Here is a 24,990-nt window from a genome sequence, read left to right on the forward strand (position 1 = left end):
CCCAAACAGGCAAAGGTCAAACACAGAGGATGCTAAACATGCAAAGGAAATAAGTAGGTGAAGTGTAAAACAGAAACAAGGAACTACAACTAAGACACTATGCTGGACTTCCAGAAAAAACAAGCAACACTGCTTATTGCTCAAATACAATAGCAAGACACAGGGGTTATACCTCAAATCCTGCACTATGTACTGTATCGTTAGACCAAAATAGACCAAACTATAAATGAAATAATAACATTTTGCACTAAAGCCCATCTACGTACAATTCCTTACATATGAAGATCTGGATAAGAAACTAACATGACTGGATAAGAAACTAACATGAATGGTGACAGGACAGCAGTTGCCTCTTGATGCTTAATCATTAGTGATTATTTCATGGCTATAAATAAAACAATCTGAAATGGTTATGTTTTGCTTTGTTACTGCTTTTGACTAGCGCCACAAACTCTGAACAGATGATACACAATGGTGTCAAACTTGAAGCAGAGAATAAGTGCATACTTCTCTATCCATTTGTCTTTAAATATTGTTTTTTTTGGCATCTTTTTCAACATGTCCTCGGTTCACTAATCAGGCCAGAGAGGGAAAAATAAAAAATATATATGAAAGTCTGTGAAAACTCTCCTTTTTCAGTGAAGTGCCTTTAGGTAAATAATGTACAGAAATGCATGTGATTGGATAAACCACAACAGAGGATCTGCTACAGAAGCCAGACTAGTTCATGTTTAAAAATTGCAGTTGCTGAACTACGGTCATGTTTTTTTTAATGCATTGATCGGCTCTGATACAGTATTTTCTGAGTGTTTTGTTTGATCCGCTGAAATACTTTTCTGCATCGTGTCTAGAATGTGGTCCAGCAGTTGATGACTTCTGATCTGTAGAAACACTTACTGATTTTTAAACCTAAAATTTCAAGCCTAAAATGTATGTGCAGTGTATCAACACATTACATGCACTAGACGTACACAAATTCAGAAATAGCTAATATGGATAACACACTACGAAACAAGGCTAATGAAGAATAAGTCTTCATTAGTCTTAAGAAGGCCTTAAATTTTATCATTTAAGATAAATGACTTTCTGTCTTTAATTTGGTCTCACAAGAAATTCTGTCAAATCAACTGGTTAAGGTTAAGATGAGGAAAAGGATGATCCTTTCTATGACATTGTATAAAAAAATTGTACCTGTTCTCTAGATGATTACTACAAAATCATTTAGGATTGGTTTAAAATGATTCCATTAAGGATTATGTAGAAGTATGCCTTTTTTTTTTTTTTCAAACTGTTTATTTATTTATTTTTACCTTAGGATGTTTTTCTTCAGTGAACATGCTAATGCTTTCTTAAGTTACCATGTTAAAAATGTTTTCTTAAGTTAACATGCTGAAAATGTTTTCTTAAACTAGCATGCAAAAAAACGTTTTCTTTATCTAGTATGTTCAAAAGTGCTTTTTCAGCTAGCATGCTAAAATGTTTTCTTCACCTTCTACATTAAAAATGTTTTCTGAAGCTAGCATGCTAAAATGTTTTCTTCACCTTCTATGCTAAAAATGCTTTTTCAGCTAGCATGCTAAAATGTTTTCTTCAACCTCTACGCTTAAAATGTTTTCTTCAGCTACTTTAGTAAAATGTTTTCTTCACCTTCTACACTAAAATGTTTTCTTCAACTAGTATACTAAAATGTTTTCTTAACCTTCTATGCTAAAAATATTTTCTGAAGCTAGCATGCTAAAATGTTTTCTTCACCTTCTACATTAAAAATGTTTTCTGTAGCTAGCATGCTAAAATGTTTTCTTCACCTTCTATGCTAAAAATATTTTCTGAAGCTAGCATGCTAAAATGTTTTCTTCACCTTCTACGCTTAAAATGTTTTCTTCAGCTAGTTTACTAAAATGTTTTCTTCAGTTACCATGCTAAAAACATTTTCTTAAAATAGTATGCTAAAAAGGTTTCATCAGCTTGTATGTAAAAAAAACAAAAGCTAGTGCTAGCTAGCTTGTAAAACTTCTATAAAAGAACTTAAAGTTTTAGTACTGTAGGTGTATATGCTGCTAAATTGAATAATATTTTTGGGGCAAGATGCTCTTGGCATCATTTTTGAGGAGATCTCTTGCCTCACAATGATTATTTAAATTTATATTTCTCTCCAGTCATATATAAAATGCTCAGTATAAGTAGAGAAGTAGGTGTCATGCATACAAATCTTACCTTGGGGTTTCTTTCTCGTTCTGCCAGCTTCAGAATGTATTACTGATATATTTCTGTCTCTGTCCGTGTGAACGTTCTCATGTTGTCTTGAGAATAACTCGGGGGGGGGGGGAAAGCAGCCTAAAGAATTCTTCCCACAAATGCCTGGCTGTGTGATGCATGGCTTGGTGTGTTTCATACTTCTGATACAGAAAAAGAGGGAGCAAGTGAGGGGAGAGAGAAAACTCTGAGTGTCTCTTCGACCTCTACGCACAAGCCAGAGTGTAAATTTTGCCTGAAGCGTTACAGCTCCAGAACAGACAGAAGTGATTTTGTAGGAAGATTTGTGTTATAGCGTGTTCACGCCGTGGCTCTGTTGCCCCCCTCAGACCCAAGAATCAATAGATAAAACCCCACATGAGTGCTACAGCCGTCCACGGATTAACTCCAGTCTCACAGCTCAGTAAACTAACATATGTTTTGGCAGTGCAGGCTACACACACACACATACACACAATAACCCTCTGTTAAAGCAGGACCAGACGACTGGTGTGCCCGTGGCAGCTGTACTGGGTTTGAGGTCTGAAGTGTGTGACGTGTGGGGTTTAATGATGATGGTGGCGGTGGTGTGTAGTCAGCACATGATCTGTTTTTCTGGTCGCACTGTGGGGTTGGGTGTGTGGTTCCCAGAAGTTCACCGCTCACCAGGAGATCCACACATAAACACAGAAACACACAAATACTATGTCCATATTACCTCCACCACAAACCTGTCTCCTAGATACCATTTCATGTTTATAGCAAAGCTGCTTCTTCACTCTTTGAGTAAAATGGATGCAGCTTGATTCCCAGGTTACCATATTAAAGATGTTGAGCTACATTTCAAGCACCAGTTTGAGAATATTTCCTGTTTCCTTCCATCATAATACTAGTTCATACTTTTGCCAAAAATTCTGTCTATTGCTTGAACAGGGGTCAGTGAAGCATAGCCAAAGAAATCAGTGATTTTTTTTTCTTTTTTAGTTTTGTTACAGTGGTAGAAATCATAATCCATCATTGTTAAAGTTATTATATTTATATATTATATTTATTATAGAGTTTCTAGAGTTATTAGCCTATTTGGCCAAATTAATTGAGTTGAATTCAAACCTCAATAACTCAAAACAGGTAGATAATGTCAACTCAAACCTAATGATGCAAAGTACACATAGAAAATGTTATGGCTCCAATAAGTACCCAAATTTTTAAATAATGAGACTAATATTTGCGTAGTTTGAATAAATCTGTACGGAGGGGTCAGTGGAATTTATTTTACAGTAAAGCATGTTCTCCTCATGTCCGAGTGTGTTCTCCAGTTTCCTCAGACCTACCAAAGCATGCTGGTAGGTGGATTGGCTTAACTAAATTGGTGTGAAAATGTGTGTATGGTGCCCTGAGATGGACTGGCGTCCCATCCAGGTTATATTCCCTCCTCTTGCCCAGTGTTCCTGGGATTGGCTCCAAATCACCCGTGACACTCACCAGAATAAACCCCTCCTGAAGATTTATAAATGAATGATGCCTACCTAGGAATGATTCACCCAAATGTACCACAGCAGTAGTGATTATTTGAAGTGTCCATCATAGCAATATTGTGTGTTGAATATTGTGATATATCGCATATGGCACATTATTAAGATCAAGATTTTTTTGTGACTCTATATATCAGCAGCTTCACAGAAAGTTTATGGAAGAGTAGAGAAAAAGTAGGAAAGAAGAGGAGTTGAGGGGACACGGTGGCCATAGGTTTTTGACAAAGACTGCAGGGAGTTGTAGAAGAATCAGACTTCACCATCCCCCTCCCTCCCTGTCTCTCTCTCTCTCCCTCCCTCTCTCTCTCTCTCTCTCTCACTCTCTCTCTGTGGGGTGGAGGAGAGAAGGGGGTGAATGGGACCAGCCAGTGACCTCAGACCAAAAGAATGTCCCCATTTACTCACTCACTCACTTTGCATCTTTCTTGTGTCTCTCTCCATTTTTGCTCCATCTGTGTCTCCTTCCTCACTCTTTCTCCTCTTCACTTATTAGCCCCACCTGTCAGCGTGTTACAGTGACTCCCAGCTCGCCATCCTGCACCCCGTCACGTATTTCATGTGTCTGTACATTTCACCTTCTTATCTTTCAACACCTTTTATTGTTCAGCACATGTAGAACTGTTTTCACACGCTATCTATCGAATCCTGTCTCCGATGCAGGAGTGTGTGTTTGTGTGTATGTATGTGTGTGTATGTGTGTGTGTGTGTGTGTGTGTGTGTGTGTGTGTGAGAGAGGAAGAGTGGTGTTTTGTTGTGTCCAAAGCCCCAATCCGGATTCTCTGCAGCTGGCAGCAAACAGAGGCTTTCAAACAACACCCGCTCTGTAAGCCTGCGCCCATTAGAGCCCTCATTTATGGGAATTAATCACGGCCTCTGTTAGTAAACTCAGAGCTGGTGTCTGGCTGGTGTGTGTGTGTGCATGTGCATATCTGTGCGTGTGTGTGTGGGTGTGCGTGTGTGTGTATTGGGGTTCTGTTTGAAAGGGGCGAGGGCATAAATTTTGGGGTTTTAAAAGAGAAGTGATGGGTCTCTCCCACAAACCCCAGGAACTAAAAGACAAGCTTGGCGGGAACAGTTAAATGCAGAACAGTCTGACTGATTTACAGACTCCTCTGTGTGTGTGTGTGTGTGTGTGTGTGAACTCATGAAAATACTGTCCACATGCTCATCCCTTCTTTGTATAAGTCACATTAATGTACCAGGCATCTTTTATTTCTATAGGTTTATTGCTCTGTTTTTTTTAAACACACTTTAGGGACACCTGATTGCATAATCCAGTTTAGTATTTGTCCTATTAGCATTGCAGTACACTATTGTTTCTTAAGCTGAAGCTTGCTACAGTCCAAATCTTAATCTCTTCCATCAGGTCAAAGACAAGAGGCTGTCGATTTTGTCAAAACTATTTATATGTTGTTGTTCCCATATCCTTTTGTTCAAGGCTTTAAAAATAACCTTAATATTAAGCATCGAACAGTTCTACCTAATTAAATAATGTCACTAACATTGCCATTTGTTTAGCTAGGTATCAATTAAGCTTAAATATATATTTCCAAAGAAAAGTCTGACCATGATGATATTTAATGCAGAATATTGCTATAATGTGTAATTCACATTACATATAGCTTTTGTTTGTCAGATCACTGCTGCCAAAATTATATTAATTTCCATTAGCATACCAGTGGGATTTTCAGTGTTATGTTAATGTAATGTATCTCTGCATAATTATATTTATATATATTCTATAATTACTGGAGTAACACAGCTACCATAAGAACACTTAAAAAAAAAAAAAATAGGCCAGTTACGTCAATGCCATAATTCTACCATATGCACAGTATGTTGTGTGATGTTGTAACTTGCAACAGCTGCTGGAGGAGAAACAAATGTTATAGTCCATAAAATGCGGTACTTTATGGGCTATGCGTGTCAGGATGATAGGGGTAAAATCATGACCATTCTTAGTCTTTCTGATGCTGTTGGAAAGGTGCAAAAGAGTCAAAATCTGCAATAGGGAAAGCAACCTCCGGGGTTGGGGGGTTGATTCCCGCCTCTGCCCTGCATGCTCAGAGCTTGCATGTTCTCCCCATACCTCAGGGGTTTCCTCTGGGTACTCCAGTTTCCTCCCCCAGACATGCAGTGTTGGCTGATTGGCATTTCCAAATGTTCATGGTGTGTGAGGGTGTGTGTGTATGCGATTGTGCCCTGTGATGCGTTGGCACCCCATCCAGGGTGTCCCCCTTCCTGTGCCCCGAGTTCCCTGGGATAGGCTTGAGGCTCCCCTTGACACTGTGTAGGATAAGCGGTATGGAAGATGGATGGGTGGATGGATGATTATATGATGATGTATGGGGATTTAATTATCCGAGCTTGTTTTTACATGATGAAAAAATAACAGCAGGTAGTTCAGAAAGCCATAAATCTAGCTAGTTTTAGTTCATTTCTGCAAATAAAAGCTGACCAGACTCGTGCTATTTATTTAGGTGTGAATGCTGTTAACCCCGCCTCATCTCTGTTTACATTAGTTGCTGAATTTGACTAATCATAATTATATTTCTGCTCCCAGGCTCACACTGATTCTCTGGAAAGACAGAGACAGAGACCATATCTGCAAACCAGTACAGCGGTAAATTCTCAATAGAACGAAGCTATCAATAATACAATATTATGTTCATAAACAATTGTTGGTATCTGTGCCATAGCAAGATTTGGATGCGATAGAGATCATCGGTATGTTCATGGTTCGTACATTTGTTACTGATGATGGGGGTAGTTTTAATGTGTGTGGTTTGGTGTGGTTTCTCATTGTTCTTCCACTTTTGAATACATAGCCACCTCTGCTGATTCATGCATTAGTGGCACTGTGGTTTAATTGTCTGACTCACACACTGTGAGTTAATTGTCTGATGTCTCTTAACATAACACAATGAATTTGATGCTCTTAATGCACAGTTGACATAATCACAACAAACAGTTTCTCTCATAGTGTAGAGATTAGTTGCGTTCAGACTGCACTCTCTCTTCACGGCTGATCACAAAGTTTCACTCTACAGAGTTAAAATAGCACCGGCACGTGTTATTGGCATGGAAACAAAATTTCTGTCACTCACATCACTGTTGAACCGCATTCAACTCCAAGACCTAGAGGCAGGGACACACTCCAATGGAGCTTTTTTCTTGCCTTACACACCTGATTGAACTTGCCAGATAATTACCAAGCCCTTCACAAGCTGAATCAGGTGCTTGCATGCCAAGAAATCTTGAAAGTGGATCCAGTACATGGGTTTTGTTTGAGATGGCATATGTGTATACTGTATACCGCAGCAGTATGCACTGTATACTAAATATTGTTTCTCAATAGGGTGCGGAATATGAGGAGTATCATTGAGTATCCTATACTACACAGTCATGTGACTGTGTGTCAGTCAAAATGTCTTATGAACACAGTTTCTTCACTAGAATTATGTTACACTTTTGAGGTTTTTTTTTTACAGTTACTGTGACACAAATGTGTGATTATGCAATAAGATGGCAGAGAAAATCTTCAAGGCAGATACTACGAGCATACAGGGGTGGACAGATCATAAATTCACTAGCTAGCCAGTAGGCAAGTGAAACATCCAATGTGCTATGCCTCAATGTCCCATTGTTCTGCTTGTAAGGAGGCCCAATTACTAAGCTAAAAAGTGTCAACTATGGTAATTTAACTCAAAAGTATGCGTTATGAACGTTGTATCAACAGCCTATGGAACCTGCTTGACTGTTGTGCAACTGTGAATGAAAAACTGATAGCTTGAATTTGCAAGTTGCTTGTCCAGGGCGCCCAACCTCATGATTTGTCCACCTCTGAGCATAGCTAGTTGTTACCAGAATAAATATTTTTCTGCATAAAATATTAAGCCATCTTACAGATTTTAAGGACAATATTTAACATTAATTTAATTGATCACATTTGTACAACCATTGAAACACTACTGCTGTTTCTAGTAATTGTTGGTTAGTGTTAGTTTGTTTACAGTTTTATTTTTATGTTACCCGCAACTTTAAGATGAAAATGTACCATGTAATAGTTATGGTCTTTACATGTTACCTTTTCCACCACAGTTTTCTTATTATTTTGAAAATAAAGTGTTTGCATAGCATTGTGGGATGCACTACGACACAAACTTAGACCTGGGAACATACTTAGAAATTCAGCCCAGTAGTACATCATCGGCCTTTTTTTTTTTTTTTTTGCCTACTCATACATACTGTGCTTGGGGAAAAATGTCTCTGCAGAATCTGAGCTGTTGTAGGAATTCATCTCCTGTCAGTATTTCTCCACTTTTTTTCATAAGGGTCAAGCTTGTGGTCTCCTTTGAAGACTAACATGCCTCATGCATCAGATCAAGACATAACATGTCCTTCAGCAAAATTTTAATTAGACCTGTAATGTCTGTTACTCCTGCATTGGAGCAGAAATGAGACATTTGTGGGTGGGTTATTATGGCTGTGGTTGGTGAGGTGAAGTTTCTTTGTGGCTGTGGCTAATCTTATGCTGGGTTCTGTTTCTTCAGGGAGGAGACTGAGAGGAAAAGCATTCTACAATGTGAATGGAAAAGTCTACTGTGAGGAGGACTTCCTGGTAAGTTTGTAAAACCACTGCTCATCTGCACAACAGCTGAGGATTTAGCAACTCTGTTATATGGCAGTTACAGGGTTCTTCTTTCTCTCTGAGGTTATCACAGTCTTAGTATGTGAAGATGATCCAGTCCTGTGTAGTTTGATTTTAATTGGGGAAAAAATGGTCCCTTTGAGGATTGAGCGGCCACGCCTTCTTCACCAGGTCTGACAGGCCACACCTCCTTTACTGGGATTAACAGGCACATAGGCCACACCTCCTTTACTGGGACTGACAGGCATACAGGCCACACCTCCTTAACTGGGACCAACAGGCACACAGGCCACACCTCCTTTACTGGGACTGACAGGCATGTAAGCCACACCCCCTTTACTGGGACCAACAGGCACATAGGCCACACCTCTTTCACCGAAACTGACAAGGCAGCACGTCTTTCACTGATGGTTTCGGGGGGAAAAATGAGATCAGGAGACACAAATTCAAATATATTTAAATATAATGTCTGTAAATGTGCGCTAGTAATAAACAGAGCTGCATATGGCTTCAAATTTTATTTATACAGAGATGGCCAGATCCATTCAGCTATGTGATACACACTGTTCTCAGTCAATGCAGTCGTGTTGTAAGTATTGAGACCACCTAATGGCAATGCCTCAGCTTTTATACACTACCATTACAGTTCACCTGTCAGTATTCATGGATAAATTAACTCACTTCTGCTTCTCGCTTCCCACATGGATACCCCAAAGATTTGCACTTTCAAAACAGCTAAAGCTCAAGTCTCACCCTTGCTCCAGTGGATAATCTCACCTGGTTACTGTAGATTTTTACCTCAGAACTGCTGCTATAATCATAAAGATTGTCTTGTACTGTTTGTCTTTACTGTTCTACACCACAAAGTTTTTTCCTCATGTCGTCTCTGGGAGTTTTCCCTTGCCACTGTTGCCTCTGGTTTGCTCATTAGGGATCTAAATCTGCACCTGGATTTCTGTAAAGCTGCTCTGTGATAACATCTAGTGTTACTGTTAGCCCTATACAAATACGATTGCATTTAATTGAATTAAATTTTAGCAATGGGGTGGATGAACAGATGAGTTGATGGACAGATATAAGACAGATATATTACTGGAAGTGTGACTAGAGTATAAACATCCTGAAAGAGAGAGGCAGAGAGACAGAGAGAGAGAGAGAGAGAGAGAGAGAGAGAGAGAGAGATGAGGTGAAGGGATGGATCTAGGGCTGGTCAGATAGAGGCACAGATAACAAGGACTGAAGGATGGATGGATAAGCAGATAAGAAGAATAAAGTGCATTTTGCACATTCTTTAACCCTCATGGGAGAACAGATGTTGTGACTGGCTAAAATAGAAATCCACCCCCTGCCCAATTTAGTCCCATTTCCCCCCATCTCCCAGTAGAGACTAATTACCCTCCCCCAAGACACACAATTACAGAAAGAGATGGAAGGATGAGAGAGACAAGCCGTTCTTAGTAGATAAATTCTCAGCATTGCATGAGAAAATTGTCAGTAGTTATTTTTTTTTCCTAAGGACAATAATAGGAGCCCTGAGCACATTCTGTCCGCTCTGAGATTATTAGTCTGACAGGGAGGGAGGGGAGTGTTATGAGGTCGAAATCCCTAAACCATACTGCTGTGGACTCCTGCGCAAGCCGTAAAATATTAATAGATCTGTTCTTCCTGTAAATTCCTTTTTTTTCTCCAGAAACATTATCATTTTAACACATTATACAGTCTTTTATAATGATTTGGAGCTTTTCCAATGAAATGCCACAGTATACAACAATGCAAATATTGACTACTACAGACTATAGGGCTGATAATTTTGGGTTCAATATGGTCTTGTACAACCATCAACATTAAAAGATCATTATGGCCTCTGGTTATTATGTGACGTAGGTGTTTAGGAGTTTAGTGTATTCACACACACTGCCACTCAAATGTTTTCAGTAGCCTGAGCATGGAAGAGTAGTTTTAGCAATTTCGGGTAATTGGTCCATTTTTAATACTCTAAAATTTAAAAAGGTAAGGATTAAGCATAAAATATTGAGAAATATCTCTCACACAATTTAAATTTGTGCTACAGCTGACATTAACACTGAGTCTTAAAAATAAAGTACTAATTTAGATTCCTATTCGGATTTAAGAGCAGCTGATCCTTAACTAGTGTATTTAGAAATCTAGATTGGCAGGGTAATTATGGAAAATATTTACCATAGGTTTGTTATTTACTTATTAGCTGGATGATAATCTGTCTGTAGGAGCGTAGTTTTCCGTGATCCGTACAGGAGAGGAGATTTGATTAATAGAGTTCAGTTACAGGGATCAGACTTGAAGGTAGCTGAGTGTCTTTGGCCGATCTACAAATTGTATACATATTGCACATTCGGGGATTGATGTTCTTCTCATGGTGATGTATTCTTTAACAGATGGAAGTTACAGCATTGTTGGAAAATACTGCCTTGTTGCCTTATGGGAGACATACATTTTACCTAAAAAGCTAAATCTTTTAAAATCTTTTAAAGCAATATGAAATTTGAATAAAATATTTTTCCGGGGAATTTTTTGGATACCTGGTCAAGCATTATGTAGTTCTAGCATGGCAACACTAAGATTCCTTCGTTCATCCTCAGTAAGTGATTTTTCCTCAGTCTATTCTAGGAGCGTTGGGCGTGAGACAGCAATAGACCCTCAATGGGACGCCAAACCCATCGCAGGGCACCATGTACACATTCATTCACACCTAAATGGATTTTATCATTGCCAGTCCACCTACTGGCGTGTTTTTAGGAGGTTGGATTTGGATCCAGAGGAGATCCAAGTGGACACAGAGAGAACATGTAGAACTCCACACAGAGAGTAACCCAGGCTCAGGATTGACCTGGGGACCCTGGAGCTGCGAGGTGACAATGCAACCCACTGCGCCAAGAATAAAATTGATCTTGACATTCATAAATCTTCTAGGTTTAAGAGTTTTAACCCCTTCTTGTAGTCTTTATAAGTCTTGGTCATATGGCAGATGTGTGTCCCCTTCCTCCTCCTTTTTGAATTGATTACTAAGATAATTGCCCCTGACACTGAGGGTCTGACAGATGGTCCATCCAAAGTGTACAAGGTGGTGGAGGGGGTTTCCTGGTATTGACCGGCTTGTTATAAAGCCCACCTGCTACCATTGCACCCTTACCCACCGACCCATCCATCCACCCATCCACCCACTCCTCCATCCACCCACCCACCCACTCCAGTAGCACCTAGGATGGAATATAATGATCAATAAGATTTATTTCTTATTAGACTTTATGGCAACTATGGAATACATTCAAAATAGAAATCGAGGTCAAACAATGGAATATGCTATTTTCACAACTGTGGAAAGCTCTAACAATCCAGTTCCCGGTTCCACCCCAATGCAGCTTCTCCCCCAATGGCCAGAGGGCAGGCAGATGGTCACCCTCGAGGTCATTTCCTTCCTTAAGACGCTTGCAACCTGTTGGCTGAAAATGTTCACCCAAACAACAAAGGAATATGGAGCATATGTGCTAGTTTGTTGGTAGAGCAGTGTTTAAATCCACACAATTATCATCAACTGACAACTAGGGGTGGGTGATGAGAAAAAAAATATATCACTCGAAGACTTTTGATATTACAAGATATGTTTTAGAACATTAGTATTACCTTTAAAAAATAGTTAAAACATCAATAAAACTTTTATTTTACAGTTTTAAAAATCAGTGGAATATTTCTATTTTAACAGTTAATCTTCTGCTTCATATCAGAGTTTGTAACTGTGATAAAAACACTGACCCACAATGTCTAAGAAAACTGTACTGTGACATAAAATATCACAATACTGATATTATATTGTCATATTGCCCAGCACTACCAAAAACCAATGCCTGTTTACTTGACCTTTGGAGGATTACTTTGGAGTATGGCTGTGGATTATGTACTGTTTGCTAATTTTGCAGTAATATTGACCCAGGATGCTGCAATATGTAGAATAATTGATCGCTGAAGGTTATTAATTTGTCTTTTATCTATCCTGGCCAATCTCAGGTCAAGGTTTATGTATGTTTGGATGTTTTAAATCTGCTACTGATTTGCTATCAAAAAAAGCTACTGTACAGCTTTGTGTTTGCTCTCTGAGTCACGCGCGATGTAAATGAACTCTTCAAAGGTACAACAGTGATTTTTAAAATTCAGTTATGAGTTCTAAAGATACACTTCAACCCCTAGGTCATCAAACCAAACACTCAAACAATACTGTGTCAGAGCTGATCGGTGTATAAAAACCTTCAGTTTTTTTAAACATGAACATTTAAGCATTGCACGTTTTGTAAATACATCCCCTGTTGCGTGCATTTCTGCATTGCTGTGAATTATTTAGCTGGAGAAAGGAAAGAGGTTTCACAGACCTTCACAGATTTTTCATTTTTCATGCACCCTCTTTTCCTAATAAGCAAAGTGAAGATATGGCTTGTTCAAAAGAAGTCAAGGTCAAAAAGCGCATTTTTAACATGAATGGACAAAAAAAAAGTATGAGTTTATTCTCCTGCTTCACATTCAGAAAAGATATCAACTGTTTTGTGTTGATGTGAAGCACCACTGCGAAACAAAATTCAAATTGTCTCCATGCACTCATGTTAGTTGTTTATATGGACCTTTCTCCGGATAAATGTACAGTTATAGCTGAATGTTTACCAATTTTAGCTGAATACACTTGTCTAGATTCTCAAACTAAAGGTACAAAAGATGTAGCCATGTGAGTCCCACCATGGTTACAACCTTGTAGCCCGAAAGGTACAGTTTAGACCCTTTTTAAGGTCTATGGCTAGTCACCTAGTCTATGGCTTTGTACATGTAGGGAGCATGCGGAGTGCTGGAGACTGCTCTTATGCTGTGCCCCCCTACTGTCCCCAAACTATTTAACTCCTTCCTACAGTCCATCAGAGACCAGCAGCACCCCCTGTAGCCTGAGACAGAATGGGTATTAGCAGAACAGGCATGTGGACCAGGTCGAGATTATAATTTGCAGATTCCGTTTAACACCACAGCAGTGGCTCTCTAGAAGGTCTAGGATTTGCACTCACAAACTTCCATATACCACAGGCTTCAGGACAGGTTACAGTACATCTACAAGCCTCTTGTTGTGTTACCTTGCAGTCAGATACAGCCTAAAAAATCTGACCACGCAATCGTAATGAAGAACTTTCATATAAACACAGATAAACTGATTTTATATCAGAATTAATGGGTGGGTCATTTATTTACTAACCTGATAATGCATAGATAATCACAGTATAAAGGTTTGAATCTGTTTCACAGTATGAATGTTTGCAGAAACTTAGCAGAATTAATGCTAGCTACTTCTTGCATTAATGTATTTAGAGATTTAGAGCCCTGTAGATTTAGATGTAGATCTCTAATGAACAAGACAGAGGTAACGATGGCAAGCAGTGATGTGTGTCTCTCACATAAAAGGCAGCTACCATTCTAAAGTCTGCCATGCGAAACTTTCAGTAATCACAATCAGAATAGCAAACAATAAAATTTGCTAACTGAGAGGAGGTTTCTATTAAAGCTTGAGTATAGCCATTTTTTAAAAATCCATTCATTTTATTATGTAAAATAAAAATGTGATGAGTCATAGGCTTCCTGTCGCAAATGTGACAATTTCACGAACCAGACAAAACCCAACAATTACTTCCTTACAATCAAGGACTCATAAAATTCCTTTGAGCACATTATTGTTTCATGTGTGTGTGTAATCTGTGGTATTAATTAAGGTGTGAATGTGTGTGATTTTCAGTATTCCGGCTTCCAGCAGACGGCAGAGAAATGCTTTGTGTGTGGACACCTCATCATGGAGATGGTACGTTTTATTTTCTCCCTGATTTGATGATCAGTATTCAGATGAGTTGTTTCAGTCGGCAATGTAATTAACCGCCATGTCTGAACACGCACACACACACATACACACACACACACTATAAAACACTGTCAATGTTTTCTCACTATGATGTCAGTGAGGATGTTTTAGATTTTTTTTAAACTCAAGATTTTTGAACAACAAGAAATTTTCTTTCAGCAAGACTTTATGGTTTGTGTGTTTCTATTCTTTTGATTGATGTACATATATTTGTGTGTGTGTGTGTGTGCACGTGTGTGTGTATGTAGATCCTCCAGGCTCTGGGGAAGTCCTACCACCCGGGTTGTTTCCGCTGTGTTGTGTGTAAGGAGGGACTAGACGGAGTCCCCTTTACTGTTGACGTTGAGAACAACATCTACTGTGTTAAAGACTATCACACGTAAGTGCTTCATCTTCATCAGTAAGCGCTTTATCCTGGTCAGGATCATGAAATCGGACATCCCGATCCATTCAGTTTGCCCGATACATGCTGTTTTCACATCAGTTAAATTTTAATAAACACAAAACCTGTAATGCTGCAGTGTTTTTGCAATAGGTTTGGATTAAAGCCACTTTAAATTACATCGTAGATCGAGTCAGTTGTGTTAAAGAGTCCCAATGGTAATTAAATGGATCAGAGGAAATATTCACAGGGAACTAAATCCGAGATTGCTTTCTAATTAAGTTCATGTTGTTCTTGCACAGCCTGCATATATTTCTAGATTTTCTCAAGCTTTTGATGTAAACTGTGGAGTCATAACCCTCACCTGTCTATGTAAGGAAAAAAAAACACTTGGGGGCATGCTATTCTGGGAAAATAATCAACGACGGGGTGGTGGGCTGTGGTCTGATACAGGGCGGAGTTACTGTTACCACGATGAAGTTTCAAAAACAGTGCATCCTGATGTGTTTTATTTCTCTGATACCACAGTAGTCTGTCAGCAATTACAATTTTTCATGGTTACAGCTTTACCGCTAACTGTTACAAAGTGATAAAAGTGGATACACCTTCGAAAAATGTTAACTTACCATCTTACTGAAACCTTCACTGTATAAATGATTATACGTTCTTCTTTGTAAAGTTTATTATTGCCTGTGTATTATCTGTTACTATAGAAACGATCATGTATTAGAACGAGCGCATTAATATATACCTGTGACTTGCAGCTGCACTACTGTCAGAGCTGCTGTAATATAAAATTAATCAACACCTTCTGACCAATCAGATTTGCTAATTCAATAGTGCTGTGGTATAAAATAGCTTTAGAAACTTATTTGAATTGGGGAACTTAGCAAACGTAGCCTACTGTTATAACTCTATAATAGGGTAGGTGATGATCTTTGCTGAATGTTAAGTATAATACTTAGATTTCATCTTATTTTTAGTATTTTATACTATATTCCATTTAAACATAAAAAATTCTGTTTGTAAAGCATGTGATATTTTACCCATTTATTCAATTCAGGTTTTGTTTATGATTTTTATGGGTATTCTGAAACATGATAGCTGTAAAAGCCCTATATACGACTTATCTTTCTGCTTTTTACAGAGTCTTTGCTCCAAAATGTGCATCGTGTGGTCAACCCATCCTCCCAGCTGAGGTAAGGGCTCTCATCACACACTCCTCCTTCATGCTCAGTTCTGTATCAGTCATTATTTAGTCACTGTGTGTGTGTGTGTGTGTATGTGTGTGGTGTGGATTTTTTTTTTCCCCAGGGCTCAGAGGAGACCATACGGGTCGTGTCCATGGATAAAGACTACCATGTAGAGTGTTATCACTGTGAGGTAAGAAGAAGAGGACGTGTGTGTTTGCACCCCAGTAGTGTCCGATTAAATGCTAGAGTGCTCCTAGTCTTTTAAGACTGCGGTTACAGTGAGACTTACAGTACAAGATTGTGATCCTTCACTGAATCTGGTTTGAAGTCAGGACTGTGTTTTTAAGAAGCGAAACAAAAAAAAGTCAGGTTTGAATACAGTGTGTGTGCATGGACACACCGTAAATCATTCACCAGATTCCACTGTTTGTTAAACTTTAAATTGTGTGGAATTGAACCCTGCATCAGCTGTGTTAAACAATTCCATGCTAACAAGAGCCTGTTTTTGATGGCTTGGGTATGAATTCCACTGTTTTTGCTTAAATGTAGCTGTGTGTTCTCTTAAAAAAAAAAAAATTATTTTAACTTCACTTGACTGTGTGTAATGAAATGGGGGAATTATATTTCTATGTTTTTTAGTTAGTGCTGTTAGCATATCTGAGAGCTAGCATATCAGTGACTACATCTCGTAGCTGCACGTCTCTCTGTCGTGCTCAGGGTGAAGCTTTAGATTTAGCTACAGTCTGATTGCTGCTTGTCATAACAAGTCGCTACATTGCTTCACTTTATATTTGCATAAAATTAAAACTTGCTTTATCATACCCTTTGGGTGAACCACTTCCTCTTGCCAATAAACATAAAGCCTTCAGTCACTGTAAATAACCGAAATGTAATAAAAATGAAGGATTTAAGACTCTCTTGCCCTTGTCAACCTTGGGTTATAATCTGAAGTGTGTGGTAGAATTTATTTTCTGTTATATCACACCGCTGTTGAATTCTCGATTCTGATTGGTCAGATGGTGTTGATTAATTTCCTGTAACAGAAGCTCTGACAGTCGGCCATGAATCAAATCTCAGGTGTATATTAATGCGCTCGATCTAATAGGTTATCGTTTCTGTAGTAACAACTTGGAGAGAAAATGGTAATGTTTTCTTTGAGGAGATGTTTAGCATTTTTGGAAGGAGTCTCCAGTGTCAGTGCTTTTTTTTTTTTTCTAAGTGCAAACTATAAGAGACAGCAAGAATGAACTCATTTCATTAAATTAAACATTAAATGTAACAATAAATGGATAATAAGTATGTCTTTTTTCAGTAAATAAAAAGTGCAATCATTGGGAAATTGCTGTGTTTTTAGAGGAGTACAACACTTGTGCTTATGCTGTAAACGGAACATAATCACATAGGGCCGCCTCACACCACCCCATCATTGATTACTGTTGTATAACAGCACACTCCCATGTGTTTTATTCCATACTTATTCCTCTTTTATTAATATTTTATGTTGCATAGTCATACAAGTTCTGAAGGACTTAAATCATTGCTATGACAACAGCTGAACTCATCTCAGTGTGTGTGTGTGTATGTGTGTGTGTATGTGTGTGTGTGTGTGTGTGTGTGTGTGTGTGTGTGTGTGTGTGTTTGATCTCAGGACTGTGGCCTTCAGCTGACTGATGAAGAGGGCCACCGCTGTTACCCGTTGGAGGGTCACCTGCTGTGCCATGCCTGCCACCTCCACCGGTTAAAAGCTTCTGGTCCCTCCCAACCACCAACCAGCTATCCGCTTCATGTCACTGAGCTGTGAACACACACACACACAGACCAGACAGCGCCATGGAGAGAGATGTGTGTGACGTTTGTTGCTGCTCCAACCATCCACACCTTCACTGAAACGAGGCACAGACAGACGGGAAACACACTCAGTTCCTGTCTCTTTTTCTGTCTCTCTCTGCAGCTGCACCCTGGAATGATGTCACAGACTCGAACTTTGACCCCCTGGTCCCTAACACTTGCAGGACACAACCAGCATATACAGCTACATTCCGAGAAAGGAAAAGCCTTACAAGTGGCCTTTCACTGAAAATCTCGCACTTATTATTATTTTTTTTTCACTCATTGCCTTCAAGTTGCACCATTAATATCTGTATGTGGTTTTGTATTCATATATACAGTATGTGTGATGTGATGTGATACTGGTAAGGAATACAGATCCTTACAATGTGCTCACACTAAACACACACACACACACACACACAGACATTACATTTTGTGTGTCAATGTGAGCAGCCACACTCACAACTTGACACACACATACCGCCTTAACATATCATATTTAACCCTATTGATATTCAGAGACATTTTCTTTACATGAATGTAGAGTTTTCCATTTTTGTGCTCCGTCACTGGAGCTTCAAGCGCTTCGGTGCATCATTTCTGAGCTGGTACTAGACTCCGATGCAGTGTACGTTTTCCCAACACTGGTTTGTCTGGGAGGATACACGCTGGAGATGTGTTGCAGCTGTTGTGACGGGAGAGAGGATCGCGGTTCGGATATTCTTTTGCTTGTGAGTGGATCTGATGTTCTGCTGAAGTTCAAAGGTGCTGGTTTCACCTGAGCTCCACAGGATGGATGTGTGTATGTGAACATTCCCAACATGCATCAGTGGCAGGGCCGCTTTATATGTGGCTGTTTGCTTGGCTGTGTGTGTGTGTGTGTGTGTGTGTGTGTCAGAATGCAAGTGCTGATGGCAACCTGATGACATGGTTATGTTTTTTTTTTGTGTGTGATGACATGGTTATGTTTTTTTTTTTGTGTGTGTGTCTGTGATGACATGGTTATGGTTTGTGTGTGTGTGTGTGTGTGTGTGTGTGTGGCAACCTGATGACATGGTTATGGTTTTGTGTGTGTGTGTGTGTGTGTGTGTGTGTGTGTGTGTGTGTGTGTGTGTGGCCTATCACATGCATAAAGAAGCCCTGCTGTAACGCTACTGAGTGGACACAGGCAGGCTGAAACCAATCCTGTCTTCGACATCATCATTTCTAACACACACTTCCTGTGGAGTGAACAATTCCACTCAAAAATGCACAGAAATGACTTTTTTTTTTGAGTCACTTTCAGAATTCCACACAACGCTGATATTTTTTCTCAAATCATTCCCAGAAAGGTCGTTTCACCTTTACAGAACTGCATATTATTATCCTCTCCACGATGTCTTAATACACTTAATACAAAAATGTACTACTATTTGATAGAACACAGATAGATTCCCTGTAAATAAACACCGCTAGCTTTTATTCTCTGCTTCTATCCGACACGGCGGTGAGCCGTAGCTTTGTTTCTCAAGTGTAGTTCTCAGAACGCGTATCTCACCTTCTGCTTTTTGTATCATTCAATGTTTTGATTCCTTAGATATTTCATAAATAAAAAAGGAAAGTAGATTTATTTATCTAAACACGAAAAAAGGTTTAAAGTTATTTAATGTTATAAGAAGTTGGGACATATCATTTAACCGTAGATGAGATAATCTGCTTTTTCAATAAAGTGGTTTTGTAGTTAACTTAATGCTGTGTGTTTTGAGTTACTGTAACAGGATATACACGTGTGTTTGTACGTGGATGTGTACAGTTTGTCAGCGTCACTCAGACCAGTAGTGGCACTGGCGTGGTAGTGTGTCTGGTGTGGTAGTGTGTTACTGGGTAACACACTTTAAAACACTGTGTATTATTACTAGCCATGTTCTTAAACACACTTACCTTCTTGGTCTTATACAGTATGTGTTAATCATCCTCAACTAGAGTGTGCATTGGACTGTTGTTTTTTTTTTTTTAAATCCCACTCCTTCCTGTTGACCAATCCCGCCTGCTCCCGTAGGAATTCCGACCAATCCCACCCTATCACAAAGGAATTCTGACCAATCCTTCCTCACTCTCAAATAAAATCTGACCAATCCCACCAACTCCCAAGGATTATGATCAGCCCAGCAGTGACACAGGGACGTTTTAAAAACCACAACAATGCTTCCACACATACTGCCATGCCACTACCAAAGGCAGTCTATGTACTAGCTCCCTCTAGAGGCCTGGATGTGCTAAAACCACATTGCCTCATTTCCTAATCTTCTCCTATAGAAATGTTAACTTATATTATCTCTTACATGATCTTTTCTATACTAACAGCATTTACACAGACTTGTATGGCAGATGCTCCATATAATCTGAAGTCTGATAATAAACAGATTTTAAAATGTGCTCTCATTAACATGATATTTGAGCCTGGTGAAAATACAACTATTTAGAGTTTTTATAGATTTTATAGTGTAAGTGATATCAGTTACTAACTTGTTTCCTGGACGATCCACAACATCAAATGTAACTATAAACTGATAAAAAAAAGTAGTTATCATACTGTAGTTAATGATGAATTGTAATCATCTGCAAATTGCTGTGGTATAAGATGAAAAAAGCTCTTGTGGGTGTGGTGTTATAGGGTGTGGCTCTTGTGGGTGTGGTGTTATAGGGTGTGGCTCTTGGGGGTGTGGTGTTATAGGGTGTGACAGTAATGATTATATTCCTACTGATTATTTTCCTATAACAGTAAACTCCCAAGCATTTTATTTCTCAGAAAACTGAGAGCATCATTAGATCGCAACATTATAGCACTAGATGGCTATGAAGGTCATGATTTAGCTTATTATAGCACACATCCGTCTAGACACTCTAAAAATATTTAACAGTCCCGTGTTTTATTGTTCTTATATTTTCTTTGCAAGATTTCCAGTTATGAATAAAATCATTTTTCTATGAGAAGTCCCTAAAAGCTCAGTGCCATCAGTGAGATCAGAATGTTTACTCAGTGGTGTTTTTGCTCCATATCGCAGTGTGTGCTATTACGGGCTCTAATCACGGCCCTGCACGCAAACAAACCCCTTTCCCCCAGCACTGTCCCAAAGGGAGGCAGAGATAACTGCTAGCCCTGCCCTGACGCCAGATAACCACCATCCCTATGGGTTTAGCTACACTAAAATGACCCGCTGCAATGGCCTCAGCTCGAACCCTGTGGTTCCAGAGGTTCGAGTGGAATTAAAACTGGACTTGTCCTTTTTTAGGCCTTCAACATCTGAGTCCCAGCAGATGGACGAGAAATTAATGAGGATCAGTGGACCATAGAAATAAACGTCAAGGTCCTGCCACGGAAAAGACTTGATTGCTGTGGCTATGAAGGGAATTGTAAATAAGGCAGCAGATTAAGATTTAATAGTATGTAGGGAACAAGAAGGGCCAAAAGAGGCGAGAACGAGACTATTTAAGGTTTTATAAAAAGAAAAAATTATTTAGAAGAGTCTTGAAATTGAGATACTACCAGTATCACTAGAGATGGTGTAGGAAACAACTTTACTTACAACAGAGTCCAAAAGTCTGATAACTGTTTCTATTTCCTCAGTGCAAAGTTGCATTCCTTATTCAAAAACATTTTTAAAACTGGACGTATACATTTTTATTGAGATGTATTAAATAAAAGTCTATCTCGATATCCTGTTCATCTGCCATTTATTTCCTTGTAACATGTGCCAGTAAAAACATCTTACATCTTACAACTCAGTCCAGGACAGCCCAATAATCATTTCCTTGGACATCATTGGTCACTTGGAAAGCCTTCAACGCTTGTCCATCAGAAGACTTGGATTTACCTTCAAAGCCAGTTCCTCTGCATTCACCACAGAAATGGAGTTCCCTTCTCAGCAGGACGTTTTTTTTTCTGCCAAAAAACCACCCAGCTGGACTGACCACAAGCCTGGGCAATATTAGCTATGTAGTGACGCTGACCTTGACGTAACTTGCGTAACCGTGCAGGCCGTGGGAACTGAACGCAGAGCTCCACTCAGTGTAATGATCTAGGATAGATCTCAGTGCCAGAACTGGGCAGTGTAGAATTCTGTAATGTGGTGGTGAGTCTGAGAAAAAGGCCTCGGGCAGTTTATGAGAAATGATTTTGGGGTGCAAGTTGTTTGGATGAATTGCATCATTATTAAAAATTGTTTGTTATTTGTTTGTCAGACTGTAGTGAAAGATTAATGATTGCTGAGAGAATTGAGAAATATGGCACAAATATGGCAAAAAAAAACCCTCATTATTTCCCACTTTATCCTAAATATAGTTAATGAGCCACGACAAGTTCGAGGTCCAAAGTTTGCTTATTGCTACCATTTTTACATCATGCAAACTGCAAGCCTAAATCAATACATATTTTTCTTAGCAAGGCAATTTCTACATAAACTGTTTCATAATTCTGCTGAAAAATCCAGCTTGGTCTGCCAAAACACTCAGCTGGCCAAACTGGTAGACCATCTTTGCTGGTAGATTATTTATTACAGATTTGTTATGACTTGTCTCAGTTGATCAATGAATATGTGAGGTTTTCTAATTGCTTTGTTGTTGTGATATTTTCTTAAAATAACTTTTCGACAATGTAGCATTAGTAGCAGTAATTCAGAAAACGTTACCAGCTGACAAAGCAAAGATGGTCTACCAGTTTGACCAGCTTGTGCTTTGCTGGTCAGAACATGCTGGAAATTTCAGCAGGGTAAATCACAGAGTGATATTTATATAATTATACATACAAATTGAATTAAAACCCGATTATCATCTGAATCTCTTCTAAAGGACAATTTCACCTCCAAATATTATCTCCAAGTATTCAAGTATTCACGTATTCACCTCTTACCTGAGATGTTTGCTGTTTTGACACCTGTTCTCAGATGGCTTCAAGATGGCCACGACGCCATTTTGTCGTATTTATAGATATCGGTGTTACATACCACTGTTAACCACATTAGTAGCTCGAACACAAAACTAAAGAAGCAAACTTCCAACACTAAAACGGCCTTGGCTGATACATAAGGGGTAAAAAGAGAACGATTCTTTTAATCTTGTTATTTTTGGTCTCAGCATATGAGTCAGCAAAATGATCCAATTTTGCGGAAATGTAGACGACGTCCATGACTCCTCTCATTACTTTCTTTCACAAAAGATTTGACAGGCACGTTCAGTGCCAGCTCCCACATTCAGGTTCTTAAGGACACTCCTGAAGGTACATTATGTGCTATTCTTTTTATGATGAAGACATCTGTTTTCCCACTGACAGTGTCACAGGCACGTGTACTGATCTGTAAAAACTCACTGGCTCTTGTGGAAGTCACTGGTCTTTTCCAGTCCTGCCTGTAGCAATTTAGATTCAGTAGGCACTGTTGCTTTTTAATTTTGCATCTTTATGAATCCAAGTTATCACTTTTATTCAGAGAGGTTATATGGAGCAGTTATTGTACGAGTTTTAAGTTGTCATGGTGACCAGCACTGAGACATTAGACATAAGCTGTGCATTTTATTACTGTTTTTAACATGACCTCCTTCACTTTCCCTTCATGGTCTGGAAGTGTGCAACACTTTTTTCCCTGAGCGGTCATAGAGGGAAGTGATTTTAATAAGACCTTGGTGGCAAGAACAAAAAAGCTACTGAAGATATTTTTGTACAGCCTATTTCCTTTTCCTCTGAATTACAGTACGTTAGCAATGCAGCAGCTAAAAGCTGTCATGTATTAATTAGCATTAGCAACAAATAGTAAGAAATTAATTTCTCTTTACAGCTGAGACACAGGGTAAAATGATTTAAAATGAAAAGCCTTATAGCCAATTGTTTACCACAGAAACCCAGCCATTTTTATCACCTTTGTTCTCAATGGAAAGATTTTTTCACATCGTCATTGTGAGCATTGCTTCGACTGAACCTTTAAGAATTGGAGAAAACTCAGCAGTGAAGGATTCCATGCTGAGTAAAGTGTAAGAATTCATTCATAGCTAGCAGGGTAAGATAACATTAGCTGATGTTAGCATTGATGATAAGTACCCAGATAGGTAGCTAATTGATATCAGGTGTGTATTATTTCATACTTACAAAGTTCATTTCCATTAATTGCTTTATAAAAATTATAAAATTGTGGAGAGGTGAAAGAGTTTTTTTCAGTGTTAGCATCCTTTTGCTAACATTAGCTAGCCGCGAGAGTTAACAATCATAGAATGAAGAGTGTTTTTGTTTGCTCAGTGTTAAATGTAACCGGTCAATAAGGTGGAATGAAGAGCCACATGATCTTGAGGTAAAACTCCAGTGGCTGTTGAGAGTCTGTCAGATTAGCTTCACATAGCGAACCATTTCTACTCACTGTGCTTGAAGTTCATTTGCCCCTAAACTCCACATGCTGTTTCTCTGGCTGGGAAGAGCACCAGTCTTCACCCATGAAAAATGCTAACAATACACAAATGTACTTCCTCTACGTATTACAATATTCCTTACCTCAATCCCTACTGATTGCTCTACCCCATTGTTTCATCTACTCTTCTCTTTCAACCACAGGAAAGCTATGAAAGCTGAGGAAAGTCTTTTTTTTTTGTTTGTTTGTTTGTTTGTTTTTGTTTAGAACTGTAACACAAAGGGGCGCTGCAAAACCCTTTACTGTTCGATTCAATTGATGTTGTTGTTGTAGTGGAAGTGCAAAGACTTCTTCCAGCAGCAAAAAATCCAGAAGTGTGACAAGGGCCTATTGCTTCATCTTGCAGTGCCTTCTGGGTAAGTTCAAGTCCCAAAGTCTTGTCATGTTTACTCAGTATATTGAGTTTTGAAAGTCAAATGAACTAGCAAACCAATCACCTACAAGCAGAAGACCTCTATGGCTCATTATAAACAGTACTGAAGTACTTAAAAAAAAAAAAAAAAAAGTTTAGAAATGTGGTTAAGTATTGAAAAAGTAACTACTGAGCCTATCTTTACTGACCTCCGTCCATCCATTTTCTGTACCGCTTATCGTACACAGAGTCACGGGGTAACCTGGAGCCTATCCAAGGAAACTCAGGGCACAAGGCGGGGGACGCCCTGGACAGGGTGCCAACCCATCACAGGGCACAATCACACACACACACACACACACACACACACACCCATTAACACACACATTGGAAATGCCAGTCAGCCTACAATGCATGTCTTTGGGGGAGGAAACTGGAAACCCCCAAAGCACGGTGAGAACATGCAAACTCCACGC

The 24,990-nt window shown here is 39.1% G+C and overlaps 1 protein-coding gene across 1 annotated transcript in view; it reads left to right on the plus strand.

Moving 5' to 3' along the window:
* Positions 1 to 19,463, plus strand: part of wtip (WT1 interacting protein) — a 36,216-nt gene extending 16,753 nt beyond the window's left edge. The window contains exons 3-8 of the mRNA XM_026927541.3: positions 8,318 to 8,385; positions 14,210 to 14,272; positions 14,578 to 14,708; positions 15,859 to 15,910; positions 16,026 to 16,094; positions 17,553 to 19,463. Of these exons, the coding sequence (XP_026783342.3) occupies positions 8,318 to 8,385; positions 14,210 to 14,272; positions 14,578 to 14,708; positions 15,859 to 15,910; positions 16,026 to 16,094; positions 17,553 to 17,705 (536 nt within the window). The 3' untranslated portion in view covers positions 17,706 to 19,463. The remainder of the gene's footprint in view (positions 1 to 8,317; positions 8,386 to 14,209; positions 14,273 to 14,577; positions 14,709 to 15,858; positions 15,911 to 16,025; positions 16,095 to 17,552) is intronic.
* Positions 19,464 to 24,990: the final 5,527 nt, after the last annotated feature.

This window comes from Pangasianodon hypophthalmus, chromosome 6 (assembly GCF_027358585.1).
Source record: "Pangasianodon hypophthalmus isolate fPanHyp1 chromosome 6, fPanHyp1.pri, whole genome shotgun sequence".
Lineage (NCBI taxonomy): Eukaryota > Metazoa > Chordata > Actinopteri > Siluriformes > Pangasiidae > Pangasianodon > Pangasianodon hypophthalmus.